Source organism: Paroedura picta, chromosome 2 (genome assembly GCF_049243985.1).
Source record: "Paroedura picta isolate Pp20150507F chromosome 2, Ppicta_v3.0, whole genome shotgun sequence".
NCBI classification, from domain to species: domain Eukaryota; kingdom Metazoa; phylum Chordata; class Lepidosauria; order Squamata; family Gekkonidae; genus Paroedura; species Paroedura picta.
In genome coordinates, this window is record NC_135370.1 from 79,303,075 (window position 1) to 79,317,832 (window position 14,758).

The following is a 14,758-nucleotide window of genomic DNA, read 5'->3' on the forward strand; positions in this document are numbered from 1 at the left end:
ATTCTCTCTCTATTTCCTGGATCATTCTGCATATTATGTGGAATGGCTCTCAATTCACAGGCCAATTTTTATAGGCTGTAGCCGTTTTTGAAGGCTGTAACTAAGCAACACCATCCTGTCTCTCACCTCACACCTCATTCCCTGAACCCTTCCCTGCTGCTCTTTAAACTGGACACGGATCTCAATGTAAATACATCCTGCTTCTCAACCTTTCCAGCATAGTCATGCTGAATATACAACTCTGTCAAATCAGGAATACAGCAAAACCTTAGACAAAGGAAGCCTTATGCTGTTATTCTTAAAAGTGCCACTGGAATCCTCTTTTACTTTGCTATCACAGAACCATCTGGAATATAACTCTGAACTGAGAACAAAATTGCACAATGAAGTACATGAAAACTGCTGTCTGCCTACAGTCCCTTCCTTGCACTTTATCTATGGCTAGCTTTATCCCTGCACTCTGTTTTGGTTGGCAAAAAGATTATATATATAAAAAAATCATGAGGATTCAAATCTAGAACAAGATAATAATAGCACTTTTTTTGGGAGGGGAGCTAACTGGGTCTAAGGACTTCCGGAGGTCTACGGGGGTATGCGAGAAGATCCACAAATCCTTTGAAGGTCCACAAGTCGCGCCTACACCCTGCAACTAATAGGAATAGGGGGACTGGACATTATGGTTGTCAGTTGTGGTTGTTTTTTATGCGTGATGTCTGCTTTTTCCATACAGCAGCCATACAGCAGCTGCAGAGAATGCCTTTTAAAGGATTACAGGGGTCCAATTCAGCTCAGTTCCACATGGAAGGAGGAAGAGCTCCTAACTTCCTCCCCTGTACTATTTTCCTGCTGTTCCCTACAACTGCTTTGTGGCTGCACAGAAAGTGATTTTGCTAGATCTGACTTGCTCAAAAATATATAGCATCTGGTTTTGCCCTTCATTTCCTAGGAATTGGGGCAGGGACTCTCCAGTTCGGGTGAAGGAGATGGAATCAACCTCCCCCTCTTTTAAAAAGAGAGTCTCATAAAGGTGCCACCACCTGCAGTCACCTAGCTTCCAAAACATTTTACTGTCCAGAAAATGCACTGATAGGTCACTGGAAGTCACCCACAGGAACTCTGATAGTGGCCCCAGAAGGGTATAGTCTTAATGTCATCATCATAGTTACTTCTAGAACACACCTAAACTTCAGCATAGAGGTGTCCCTCTGCAATAACAGCCATTTTACAAGTTTTGGATAATGGGGAACGTTTTCATTGATGGAATAGGATTTCCTTGCCTCCCCAGTCTTCCTGGAGCCCCACCTGCCTCCTGAAATATTGCACCTTGGGGACAGAGAACCCCCAGGAACAGCATGCAGACAGGCAGAGATCTGCTGTAGGAGGGGGGAAATCACCCCCCACCCCCCGTGTTCATGACAGTCCTCTGAGGAATTCAACCCCAGGTTTCGTGAGGTGCTGCCTTTTCTTTTTCAAGTTTTTTTTAAGCAGCTCTGAACATTTGTCGAGATCCTTTCTTGCTCCTGCTCAGTTGGCCTTTAGCTAAAAATTATTAGCCAGTACAGAACCTTTTTGCAAGGCCTCTTCCAATCAACTGGGGCTGTCATGGGCATGCCAGTCCCCCAGTGGGACCTGGGGGTACCCCAGAATTACAGGTCATCTCCAGACTAAAGAGACCAGTCCCCCCTGGATGAGTTTCCCTCCATAGCATTACACCACACTCAAGTCCCTCCCCGCCCCAAATCCCACCCACTCACGGCTCCTCCACTCCAAAGGTCTCCAGGCATTTCCCAAGCCAGAGACATGCTGGGTACCAGTGAGGGGAAAAGGGAGTGCTTGGGGGTCCTCCCTGACATAGCATGCATGCAGTTGCATGTGCTTCGTATACATTGCCACAGAAATCCCTACAATACCCAGTAAAGTAAAGCAGAATATTATCCCTATATTAGATTAGATAGGCAGCTGAAGGCGAGATCTGAACACAACTCATTCGCTTATGCAGAGTCTCAGGGCAGGCACTTAGGATGTTAGAGGGGACTAGAATATAGTTTGTGGCATAGGCTGAGAACCACAGAACTGGAGTTTCAGGTGCAGTGTTGAAGAAGGGGAGAGAAAAGGCTGGGTGTAACTTTATGACTCTGACGATTGGGAGTGGATGGTGGTCATTTTCAAAGGTACTAATATCTGAAGATGAGCTTTCTCCTAGGAGTGATTCAACTTGTACTTTTATCTTCTGTCTCCAGGCCAAGATGCCAAACCTGTGCCTTATACAGAAAACATTTTGAAAATCCTCTTAGCCCTGGTCCTCGCAGCAGTCTTCCTGGTTATTTGTGTACCCCTTACCTATAAAAAAATGGCAAAGAAATGTAAGTGGCATTTGCCTTTGTATCACTTTAGCCCTAGTTTAGGGGACATTTACACAGCTCTACGGTAGCCCCAGGAAAGGCTTGCCCAGCATGGAAGCATACATTACCGGGACATGGCTACCCTGTTTGGTTGTTTGCTTGCTTGCTTGCTTATTTACTTACTTACATTACTTATTTACTTAGCTTGCTTATTTACTTATTTGCATTACTTACCACCCTCCCTTGTGGCTCAGGGCAGTTTACAATGAATTCATAATACAGTACAGAGAATGCATTATTATGAACCTGTAACATTTCAACATTATAACTTTAACTGTACAACCATTTACTGCATTACTGTGGTATAATTTATCCAAGGGCGTACTGCTGAATCAGGAACTGTCCTGTGTTGTTCTCTGATAGGGTGCAGTTAGGTCGTGGAAGGAGGGGCTTTTGGAGAGTCTAGTTGTTGCTTTTCATTAGCTGTGACTGAAAGCCTGCCGGAAGAGCTCCATTTTGCAGTCCCTGTGGAGTTGTTTTGGCTCTGACAGGGCCCTGATCTCCTCTGGGAGCCCATTCTACCAAATAGGGGCCAGGACAGAGAAAGCCCTGTCTCTAGTCAGGGCCAAACGAGCCTCTCTGAGGCCAGGGATCACCAGTTTGTTGGCATTTGTTATTCTGATTCTGTTGGTGTTTGCCAAGCATAGTGCTCTCTGGGGGGGACGTATGCAGAGAGGCGGTCCCTCACGTACTCAGGGCCCAGACCATGTATGGCTTTAAATGTAGTTACTAGAACCTTAAGTCTGATTCAGAATTCAACAGCCAATGAAGTTGTTGGAGTGCAGGCCAAATGTCTGACCTCTAAGGCAGTGGTCCTCAACCTTTTTATCACCGGGGACCGGTCAACGCTTGACAATTTTACTGAGGCCTGGAGGGGGGGGTAGTCTTTTGCCAAGGGATGTTGCCATCGCCGCCTGAGCCCATGCTCCACTTGCTTTCCCGCCAGCGCCCCTGACTTCCCATTGCCCCCAGGGAGGCGCTGCCAGTGTCACACTAAGGGGGAGCCCCAGCCATGGCGGCCGTTGGAGAGCACCAAAGGTGAGCCAGCAGCAAAGTGGCAGGACAGCCCCTGAGGCAGCAGCTGGGGAGGAAGACAAGGAAGAGCCGTGGCCCAGTACCGACTGATCTCCGGACCGGTCCCGGTCTCCGGACCGGGGGTTGGGGACCACTGCTCTAAGATGTTCAAGTGAAAACCCAGCTGCTGTATTCTAGACTAATTGTAGTTTCTGGATCAGGGATAACAATAGGCCTGTGTAGTGTGAGTTGCAGAAATCCAGTCTACAGGTGAGTGTTGCATAGAACACTGTGTCTAGGTGTTCTGGGGCCAGGTAGGGCACTAGTGGCTTAGCTTGGTGTAAACGAAAGAATACCAGCCATGCTACTCTTGTGACCTGTTCCTCCATGGAGAGGGAGGTGTCAAAGGTAACACTCAGGTTCCTGGCAGAATGTCCCACCTCATCCCAGCAGGGCAATTGCGCCTCCTCCCTGGGACCCTTCCTTCCGAACCATAGGACCTCCATCTTTGAAGGATTAAGTTTTAGACAGTTCTACTTAAGCCATCCTGTCACTGCTTGCAGACATCTGGCTAATAATTTATAAGAATATACAGTTTGAATCTGGGGTCTCTATCTTGTCTAACAGTCAGATATGAGTTGCGGGCTCTCCTCAATTCCTGCACTTGTGGTGTCTAACCATAACCCTTCCCTGTATCTCCCCTTTCCCACTTCCTTCCCCTCCTTAGAGGGAGAAGCAGCCCATATACTAACCCTTCTCCCCATCCCCCAAGTTTCTTCTCACCTCAGCTCAGTTGAGTGAAGCCTGATGCAGTGGCAGAGCTGTTCATGGGGCCTGGAAGCAAGCAGGAAAGAGAAAAGGTCATAGGGAAGATGGAAGTGGTGGCAGCTCAGGGTGTCCTCTGATCACATGCCAACAGCAATCAGATGGGCACAACACTTATAAGTACCTGCAATCATAAATGGATAGTGTTACGTCTGGTTAGACCCTTGAGTGTGCAACTTTCTTGATTTATTCATTGTTCTGAAAAACAGGTAACATTAGATAGCGGTTAAGACTAGCCATACTGTTGGGGGTTGGACGTTGTTCTTTAGTGAATGCCTCACAAAATGGTGGCAGTTGGGTCAAGTACAAAAGACAAATAGAAGTTTCACTAGCTTGAGTTGCTTAAAGGCAGTGGGATACCAGCTAGCTCCAATTCTGCTTCAGGTCCCACATAAGCCATAAAAGCTGTTAATCATATCATTTGGAGAGTCATGTGATCTGCTACAATTCACTCCATCACCTAGCCTCCCTCTTCATTTTGTCTTGTTGCAGATTCCAAGAAGCAGCAGCACCAGTGGATTGGTCCAAATGGAGTGAACCAAAATGGTAAGAAAAAACATATAGAGGGCAGAGGGGGAACGATTATCAAAGACAAACAAATGCACTAGCTGTACTTACATGTGAATAGTATTCTGTGCATTAGCTGGTGCATATGGGGTTGCTACTGGAAGGACAGCGAGCCTGAAGAATTAGGGGGTGGGCTTCTACTCCTGAATGCTGCTCTCCCATCATGCAACAGCCCATTTCCCTGGAGAGCACATAGGTTAGGCCTGCAGGGGAATGGAGCTTGGTGCTTCACAGCACTCCTGATCCTCCAAGTGGCTGCAGCTGCTATTGTAGCTATTGAAAACACTATCACTTGAATGAGGGCAACAAATAGCAAGACCTGCTTTATTAAGGCCTGGTCCACTTTCTGAAAAGAGCAGCAGGTGCCAGGGAAGGAGTGGCAGGCATCATAATCACCATGGGTACCTTGCCACATTGGGAAAGCCTGTGCTAGTCCATTCAAGTTTTACATAGAATCATAGAGTTGGAAGGTACCTCCTGGGGCATCTAGTCCAACCCCCTGCACTATGCAGGACACTCACATCCCTATCACTCATCCACTGTAACCTGCCACCCCCTTGAACCTTCACAGAATCAGCCTCTCCGTCAGATGGCTATCCAGCCTCCGCTTAAAAATCTCCACCACTTCCCGAGGAAGCCTGTTCCACTGAGAAACCGCTTTAACTGTCAGGAACTTCTGAATGTTTGAATTAATTTCATCCCATTGGTTCTGGTCCGTCCCTCCGGGGCAAGAGGGAACAACTCTGCTCCATCCTTATATGGCAAGTATTTTAAAAATACTTGAAGATGGTTATCAAATCCCCTCTCAGTTGTCTCCTCTCCAGACTAAGCAGACCAAGTTCCCCCAACCTTTCCTCATACATCTTGGTCTCCAAACCCTATAAACTCGAAGTGTCATGTGGAGTAAATGCCTCTGTCACCTCCACTGATAGCTCCTAAAGTGCTACTGTGGTTAACCTTTGGGCTCACTGACTTAGTAACAAGAGGGCTATTGGTCAGCCAATTTGTCAAGTGGGTTTCAGAGAATAACCACAACATGAGCAGAGGTTTCCCTCAAAACCAACCAACCTGACTATTAAAACCTGTATTACATCAATGAAATGTTTGCAAATACAGTAGGGCTGGAAGTGTGGAGGCTTGTTCCAACAAAGATATTGTGCAGTATTTTGCTATTTTATCATACAAGCAAAATATAGGGGAAGGAGAAGAATGGCATCCATAACCCAACAAAACACAGTTTGAATCCAGTAGCACCTTTAAGGCCTACAAAGTTTTATTCAAGGTATAAGCTTTCATGTACATACACACTTCTTCAGATACCTGAATACACACACAAGCTTACATCTTGAATAAAGAGCTTACACTATTCACATATTCCGAGGTAGCCCCATTGTTTATTATCAATTCATATGTTCCCCAGCTAGTCTTGACATTCCAAGCATATTTTGGATTGCAGAGTCCTACCTCCATTGGACTTCTGGTCTCAGAGCATGTGACAAGTCTCAAGCAATTGCTCAATTGCCTCTAAGATGTCACTGTTTTCTGAGTGGGATGCAACATCACTAAGCATAAAAGATCTACAAAGAGGATTGCAATAGAATTCTAGGCAGTCATATATATATATATATATATATATATATATATATATATATATATATATATATATATATATAAGCAACAATTCAAAATTATATTTAAACTATTCTAAAATAGGAGAAATAAAACTAGGAGTTACAAAACAGTAAAATGATCACAGCATAAACACCACAACATAATTTTAAAACCACTAAAAAGCACGTCATATCAAGGAAGAGAGTAAATTACACATGAAAAGGTAGCCACTAAGAAGAAGATATTTTCATCAAGTGCCCAGAATGTCACAAGCCACCTAGCACATATGAAAGTTTTAATATAATCTATCTGTCCTTGGGATTTGAATTTCACACTGCAGACAGCCAAAAAGTTGTGATGTTACTTGTTTGAGTCAAAAAATGCTCCTTCTGATAGTTACACACAGAAATGCAGTCCAATATTCTCAGTTCCACAATTTATATTTACACATTGAAACATGGTGGCAGAGTCTAGAGGCACTCCCATCTTGGTGTTTCTGAGTTTGGTGTGTGACTTTTACTCCCTCTAGAGGTAGGAACTAGCTTGGCAGATGCACAAAGTTCTGAAGCAGATGTTAGAATCTTACTGAGGACTGTATAGGGTTTACTTCAAAGAAAGGGCTGGTTTGTTTTTTACTTGCATAGCTGGCAATTCATTCTGCTCTTATCCTTCATTAACATCATTCAGGTGTAGCTCTGAATTTCAGTTTTTTAACTGAGTATAAATATGTGTTTCAAGTTTTAGAGTGATTATTGCTTTGGGTAGGAAGTAATTACTAATTGTGCATTACACTTTTCTTTAGTTTCCTTTCATCGCAACAGCTCCTCAGCCTTCCAGCCGCAACCTGAAAGTCAAAGAGTTCAGGATGAGGAGAAAGGCTACGTGCAAGGCCTCAAGGAAAATACTTACCTCTCACCATATTCAGGTAGCAAAGATCAGGCAGGGTATAAAAATCCTTCTGTCAAGAGCACATGATCCTTTTTGATGTGGGACACATCTTCTGTCATGCCTCATCAAACGGAAATGTAGATGGACATGACCTCTGTTGTCCTGCCCACGAAACACACCAGAAGATGGAAGGCCCAGCCAGTGCCTGCACTGGACCCTGGGACCTGGGCAGCCATTGCATGACCTGCTGGGGCCAAGGCAGTGGCTTCTCGCTCCCACGGCCAAGACAGTAGCCTCACTGGCCTGGGGACTGCGGCAGCCTCTGTATGAACTGCGAGGGGCCGAGGCAGCAGCGGCCCCACCCCCAAGGCGTTTGAAGCAGCTGCCCTGGCCCCCGGGCAGCTGCTGCACCACCCTCAGGGCCAAGGCAGCAGCGGAGGAGCGGGTAAGGGAAAGGGAAGGGGGTGACTGTGTGTGTGTGTTTGTATGTGTGTGTTTACTTGGAGGGAGGGAGGGAGGGAGGGAGGTTGGGAAACTCATAGGTAAAAGGGGAAACAAGAGGGGGGAAGGGGGGAGTCTCTCTCTGTGTGCCTTTGTGCATGAGAGAGGGGAGAGGAGGCAGGGAGGAGGTTGGGAAACCAATAGATAAGAGGGAAACTGGGGGGAGTGGAGGGAAAGGTTTAGGATGCTTTGGGCTGATCCTGCGTTGAGCAGGGGGTTGGACTAGATGGCCTGTATGGCCCCTTCCAACTCTATGATTCTGTGATTGAAAGGTATCTCTGTCTGTCTGTCTTTCTGTGTGCGAGGGAGGGAGGGAGGAGGCCCTGAAAAAGTCACTCCAGAGAAGGTATGTGTCCCACATACCCTCTGAGAGTCAGACAGGACAATTTTTTTTCTAACACCACTGGTTTGTCTATGTCATTCCAAAGAGTCCCAAGCTTAATTCTGGTCACAATTTGTGGAGGAGGGAGTAACCACGATAGTATATAATGTCCCTAGCCTAGAGCACGGGTAGTCAGCCTGTGGTCCTCCAGATGTCCATGGACTACAATTCCCATGAGCCCCTGCCACCATGTCCATGGACATCTGGAGGACCACAGGTTGACTACCCCTGGCCTAGAGAACAGTTGTAATTCAAAAAGATCTCAAGGCCCCATCAAAGTTTTGTCACCTTGTGGAAATTCATAGCGGAAGCCTTTCATGGCATAACATCACCTGGTAAATAACATCCTGTTAAGCCTCTAAGGCTATTTCCACACATTGCCACACATTCAGTGCTGTGGGAAAGAGTTTCTCACACACACACATACAAAGAAACGTTCTTAACATGCAGCATAGTGGCACTGCACATGGCTTCCCAAAGATAGTACTCCTACCTAAGACAGTGTTACATGCTCCCCACTTCCCTGAGATGTGAGACATTGTGGAGCAGAGTTACATGGCCTCATTTCTTTTTGATGAGAGAGAGAGAGAGCTCTACGGTATCTCTGCAATATCTCCTTTGATTAAAAATGCACAAGTAGGGAGCAGTAACAAGACAACAGCTCTTACAGTAGACCACGCAGCCATTGGCCCTGAGCATATGAACCTGCTTTATTTTAAATCAGACCCCTGGTCTATCAAGGTCAGGATTCTCTACTCAGACTGGCAGTGGCTCACCAGGGTCTCAGGCAGAGTCCTGGACTGTACATCCAGATACCCAAAGAGAGCAACAACACCTCTGTTACCCATGCCAGCTACCAACTTTCAGCAGTCAGTCCTGCTCACCTCTTTGTCCCCAAATTCAAATTTAAAAAAAATCCTTCCTGTCTGTTTGCAGTGCATTAGTTCTGGGTCATTGCATATGGTCAATTGCCATTTAGGAAAGTTAGCCAGTCACTAGCTCCCATTCAGGAAATCCCAACTGATCAGCTTACCTTAGGTTGCCAGCTTTGGGTTAGGAAATACCTGGAGAGTCAGGAGTGGGGCAGGGGGGTTCATTGGAGTATAATGCTAGGGAGTCCACCCCCCAAAGCAGCCATTTTCTCAAGGAGAACTGATCTCTGTCATCTGACGATGAACTCCCCAGGTCCCACCTGGGGTCTGGTATCCAAGGATCCAAGGATAAGCCAAGGATCAATGATCCAACAATCATAAATACAGTATGCATCTTTCAAAGAGCAAAATGCAGCAAAGTCAGGGGAAGAGGGTGCAAGGTTTAAGTTCCTCTTTCTCATGTACTCCAGTTTTCGGGAGGAAAAACAACAGATTCCCCCTTCCACATGAATGAAAACCATGCATGAATAAATCACACATGGGGTTTTCCACTGTGTCTGGTTTGGCCCTTAGGCCCTACATTTGGTATTTCTGTAGGACAGAGATTCCCAATCATGGGTCCATGGACACCTGGGGGAGTCTGTGGGAACTTTGGAGGGGCTCTGCAGCCTTTCCCCTTCTGCCTTAATGGATTCAGCAACCAGCAAGGGAACCAGCTGCTTCCATTGCTCTCCTCCCCCCCCCCCAGTGTGAGGTCTTTCATGATTTCTGCACCTGGGAAAGGGTGGAGCCAGCATACCTATTCCTTCCTTAAACTGCCTCCTTTCTCTCCCATCTCAATCCTCCTCATGTCTGCCAGTTAGCACAGGTGATGATGTTACTTCCAGGGTGTGCCTCAAAGCCTGAAAAAATATTTCAGTTGCTTTTTCCTGATTGAAAGGTTGAAAAAGACTGCTCTAGGGTATAGCACAGTGGATCTCAACCTGGGGGTCAGGACACCTTTGGGGGTCAAACGACCCTTTCACAGGGGTCATGGCAGGGGGAGCACCTTGGCTGGGGGGCACTGCCACTCTTGCTGCTCCTCCTGCAGGCTCCTGTGCGTGGTCACCAGCCGCTCCAGCAGTGCCTCCAGCGCAGCACAGTCTCCCTCCCGCCAGGCCCTCCAGATGGTGGCACAGCTCAGCGGGACAAGAGGCAGAACTGACCTGAGAAACCCCAGGGGGAAACCAATTTATATACAATCATGAGCAATGGATCTTCACACCACTGGTTAGTTTTGGTTTAATTTCTGTGAAAGAACACTTGCATAATTTTATGGTTGGGGACTGTATGGAACTGTATTAAAGAGTCGCAGCTTTAGAAAGGTTGAGAACCACTGGCATAGTGGGTTTTGAAGCTAAGAATGCTCTGTTTATTTTCACAGCTCTGGAAGGGGCAACCCACAGATCTTCTAGCCCCTTAGACTATTCCTCTGACAGTGACTATGACTTATGCTCTGCACGACAACTATAAACTCCCCCTCGACACGTATGTATAATTTTGTCCTATGTGCTATGTCAGACAGTAAACCACAGAATTAGGGTATATATATTCATGAGATGAGATATTTTGAGCCAATTTCTTTGGGGGAAGCAGCTGGACTTCAAAATACACTTAAATCTATAGTGTCACCAAGCCTTTAAATTCAGAGTATGTGGGAAACAAAAACAGTATCACCATGACGGGTAACCTTGCAAATGTTATTAGCTTGCTGCATCTTGTTGAATTCTGTTCAAGTTGAATTTCATGAAGTTCATTTTCTTCCTGCAGGCACAGGCAGAATTCAATAAAAGAGAAATCAAGAGGTGGAAGAAGAGTAACAATAAAATCCTGTTGTTTGTTTTTTTAACCCAGTCACTGTGAATACAAATTGCAATTTATTTTCACTTTATTCAATGTGAACATAGAATCATAGAGTTGGAAGGGATCTCATGAGTCACCTAGTCTAACCCCCTGCACTATACAGGACATTCACAACATGATACATACTACTTTTTCTATACTTTGAAAAGAAGAACATCTGTCCCCTTCTCATCTCAAGGATCTGTTAATAGGATCTTTTTTCCAAGTCCAAGAAAAACAGAAATTGTTTTAGTGTCTCAATATGACAGCCTAAAAAGATCCTGTTTGACTTCTTAGCAGCACTGATAGTGCCAGGTCTCTTGAGAACTGAAAAAATAGGACTGCTGCACCTGAGAGATTGGATATTCCTCTCTGGGTGCCTCAAAATGTTATGACCCTGGCAACCACCACCAGCTGGGATTTCTAGAAACATGAGCGGAACCTGCAGAAAGGTTCTGCAGCCACACGCATGCACATAGTATGGCCCTCAGACTATACAGTTGGCTACATAGTTTAGCTAAAGAGTGGTCATTGAAAAGCAGGGAATGCTAATATTTGAAGCAGGGCTTCTCTTTTAGAGAGCTTCCATATACTTGTATCACATACATTATTGGCTAAACTGGATTAATATAATTATGATTTATAGACATGCTGTATTTGAGCAGACATAGGAGCCAGTTATAGTTGGTTGTTAATTATGAGTTTTATTGTTTTGTCTAAATTCTGATGTAATATAATTTCTAAGTTGTATCTATTCTTATATCTATTGTTTATAGGCCATACCAATAACTGGCTATGTAATAAAAATATAAGGGGCAACCATACCTGTAACATGGTACATGTGTTTTGTATTTGGAAGGAGGGCTTGGACAAGACTGGAGCCCCACTGGAGGATAACCAAACATTGGTCTTTCCTGAGGGCTTCTTTGTTAAAGAAAAATCATCCATATCCCTCCCAAATGTAGATGCCAGTTAATTTGCTAAGTGCACATGGACAGGACAGGCAAAGAAAGAAGCCAAGGTCAAGATCCCTCAGTGGGGTTGAAATCATCCAAGGTACTTTACTCAAGCTGTTACACTAGAGTGGAAGTCTAGTGCGTTTTTACCCTGGGTTACTTGTTGCAATACACAACGACTGAAAACAGCCTCTACTGAGCCTTTCAGGTCTCTGGGGCAATGCTTGACAGAAGTCGAAAACAACAACCACATTGCTGCCCATATCTATTACTGGCACTCAATTTGAGAAGGCCACGGACAAGTGTGTCTGGTGGAGTGGTCATGGCTCTGATGGCTCTGATGTGCTGTAATCTTCCTGGGTAAAATCTTGTCCTGAGACTTGTAAGCCTTGATGTTGTACTGCTTGACCCAGGAGCCAATGGTTAAAGATGACACCTTCCTGCCCAGGTTCTGGGTACTGTGAACGATGAAGAGTATCTGTACATCTGATGCCTGCTGTTCTGCCCAGGTAAACATATAGTGCCCTGCATATGTCCAGTTTATGTCAGGCTTTTTTGTTTGTGCCCTGAGGATTGGAGCAGTAGGCTGAAAGCATTACTGACCGTTCCAGTTGGAAGTGAGAGTTGACCTTCGGAATAAAGCTAGATCTGTCCTCTGTGTAACTTTCTGGAAGGTGCAAAGCTCCCTCCAGGTGGACAGGTGGTATATTGGACCCTGGTGTAGCATGTTGCGTCTGAGTGGCAGAACCCATGGATCTCTTTTCAGCATTTGGACCAGTTCCAAGAACCATGGGTGTCTGGGCCAGTGAGGCACTATAAATATTACTCTGTCCTCCTCCCACCTTACTCTGTTCAGCACCCTGATGATGAGAGGCATGGGTGGAAAAGCATACAGGAGACCTCACAGCCACTTGTATGTGAGAGCATCGTCACCCTCCACTGACCTGTCATAGAAGCATGTGAGAAATCTGTGCATTGTCAGGTGATGTGAGTAGATCCATGATGGGGAGTCTGAACTTGGTTGTGACCTGAACAAAGACCTCCCAATTGAGGCTGCACTCCCCTAGGTCCAGATCCTGTCTGCTGAGCCAGTCCTCCTGTTGGTTCTGGTCCTAGCTGTGGGTGCCGCACAGTGGCTGACTGACTGGTGTCAGTTGTGACAACTATCTGTGCTGGGTGGATGAAGTCTGTGTCCCTAATGAGGTGTGGGATGGACGTCCACCACTGGAGATCTTTGCATAGTTCTCTCAGAATAGGTAGTCTTTTGTTCTTCATCTGATGATGTTTTGCTGGAATGGTAATAGAGCTCATTGTAGAGGACTTGAGTGAAAACGTGCCCATGGCACCATGTTTATTGTTGAGATCATCCGTCCATGGATTGTGACTAGCTGCATGAGGTCCATGTTCCTGATGGTGATGATCTTCGCTATCAGAGATGCCATCTTTGACTATTCCTCTGGTAGAAAGGCTTTTGATAAACATGTTCAAATTTGGGTCCCAAGATGTGTAATGTCCATAGTGGGAGAAATGTGTTTTGTTGCAAATGTGTAGTCCTTGAGCACAGGTCTACCTTCTAATGCTTTAACCAGATGTTTTGCCAGCTTATGATCCTTGCTGCCTGTGCCTGGGTGAAGAACTCTATTGCATCTTGTGAACCATCTGCAGTAAACTCAGTAGCTCTCTTGATTTTCAGGATGGATTGGTGCAGGTGAGTATAACTCTGTAGACTGCAGCAAGTCTGGATGATGATAGCTCTGTTGAAATTTTATAGGGCACAGTGGCTTGTAAGGCCATGGAAGCTGCCTCGTAAGTCTTCTTAAGCGCTGCCTTATTCCTCCTGTCAACAGCTTCTTTGATGGCATTATTTCTGTCTTTGGTAGCAGTGCCCCCAGGTAGAGAGCCTCCCAATGCATCAATGAGGAGAACTTTGAGATCCTCCAAGGTTTCATCTGTTAAGGTGTAGAGCTTTCTAGCCACTAAGGTCAGTGAGGTCCCACTGCCTGGGATTGCCCATTCAGCCTTGAGAACATCATCAAAATTGTAGGGAAAGGGATGATCTGTCTGGGTTGAAACGGGTTTCTTAAAACCTTGCTTATGCAGCTGACTGAGTTTTCTCCTGCACCTCCATCTTGTAGCTTACTGTGGCAATGACTTCAGCCTAGTAAAGGTTTCCTTGGCCTCTGCCTCCTCTCCTGACCATTCTCCCTCCTCTCTTTCCAAAAACGGTGTCTGGCAGAGATGCAACTGAGGGTGTGTGCCCCATATATGAGCTGGGGTATAGATGCCTAACCCTGTGGTGTAGAAGGGGTTCTATGGTCTGTGGGTGAGATCCTGAACCCTTTGATGTCAGAATGACTGGGGATCCTCGTTTTCTGATGCCACAGATGTATGGGGATATAGCTCTGATTCAGGATCAGGCTTTCTGCGTTTTTTGGTCAGTAAGATTTCCCAGTTGAGGAAATTCTTGAAATACTCAGGGGGTAGCAGGCTCTGGCCCTGCAAGCCTTGAGTCTTCTCCAGTTTTGGAAGTCTGGGAAGGGCTCCATCCCCAAGTCCTTCTCCCAGTACATGAGGCCCCAACAGTAGTCTGCTGTGTCTGTGTTCTCCCGCAGTCCCCAAGATGCCCGGAGCTTGTCTGGTAGTAGCCCCTATTTTCCCACTCTGTAATGGGTAGTGATCTGGGCCCACTATACCATAGGGTGACCCAGAACCCACCACCATTTTTCTTGGCTGCATGGCTGCATGCCTCCTCACACTAAGGGTCTTGTTCTCAGACCTCTGGGACACCCAAATTTCTGTCCACTGCTGGTTCACACAGGGATGGAGGCCAACACACAGGTCCCAGGGATGACTGTTTAC

General features: G+C 46.0%; 1 protein-coding gene across 3 annotated transcripts in view; it reads left to right on the top strand.

The window, feature by feature from the left end:
- Nucleotides 1-11,759, top strand: part of CD5 (CD5 molecule) — a 29,258-nt gene extending 17,499 nt beyond the window's left edge. For all 3 annotated transcript variants that reach the window (XM_077321122.1, XM_077321120.1, XM_077321121.1), the window contains exons 6-10: nucleotides 2,241-2,363; nucleotides 4,734-4,787; nucleotides 7,222-7,344; nucleotides 10,486-10,589; nucleotides 10,872-11,759. In XM_077321122.1, coding sequence (XP_077177237.1) covers nucleotides 2,241-2,363; nucleotides 4,734-4,787; nucleotides 7,222-7,344; nucleotides 10,486-10,574 — 389 coding nt within the window. In that variant the 3' untranslated portion in view covers nucleotides 10,575-10,589; nucleotides 10,872-11,759. The remainder of the gene's footprint in view (nucleotides 1-2,240; nucleotides 2,364-4,733; nucleotides 4,788-7,221; nucleotides 7,345-10,485; nucleotides 10,590-10,871) is intronic.
- Nucleotides 11,760-14,758: the final 2,999 nt, after the last annotated feature.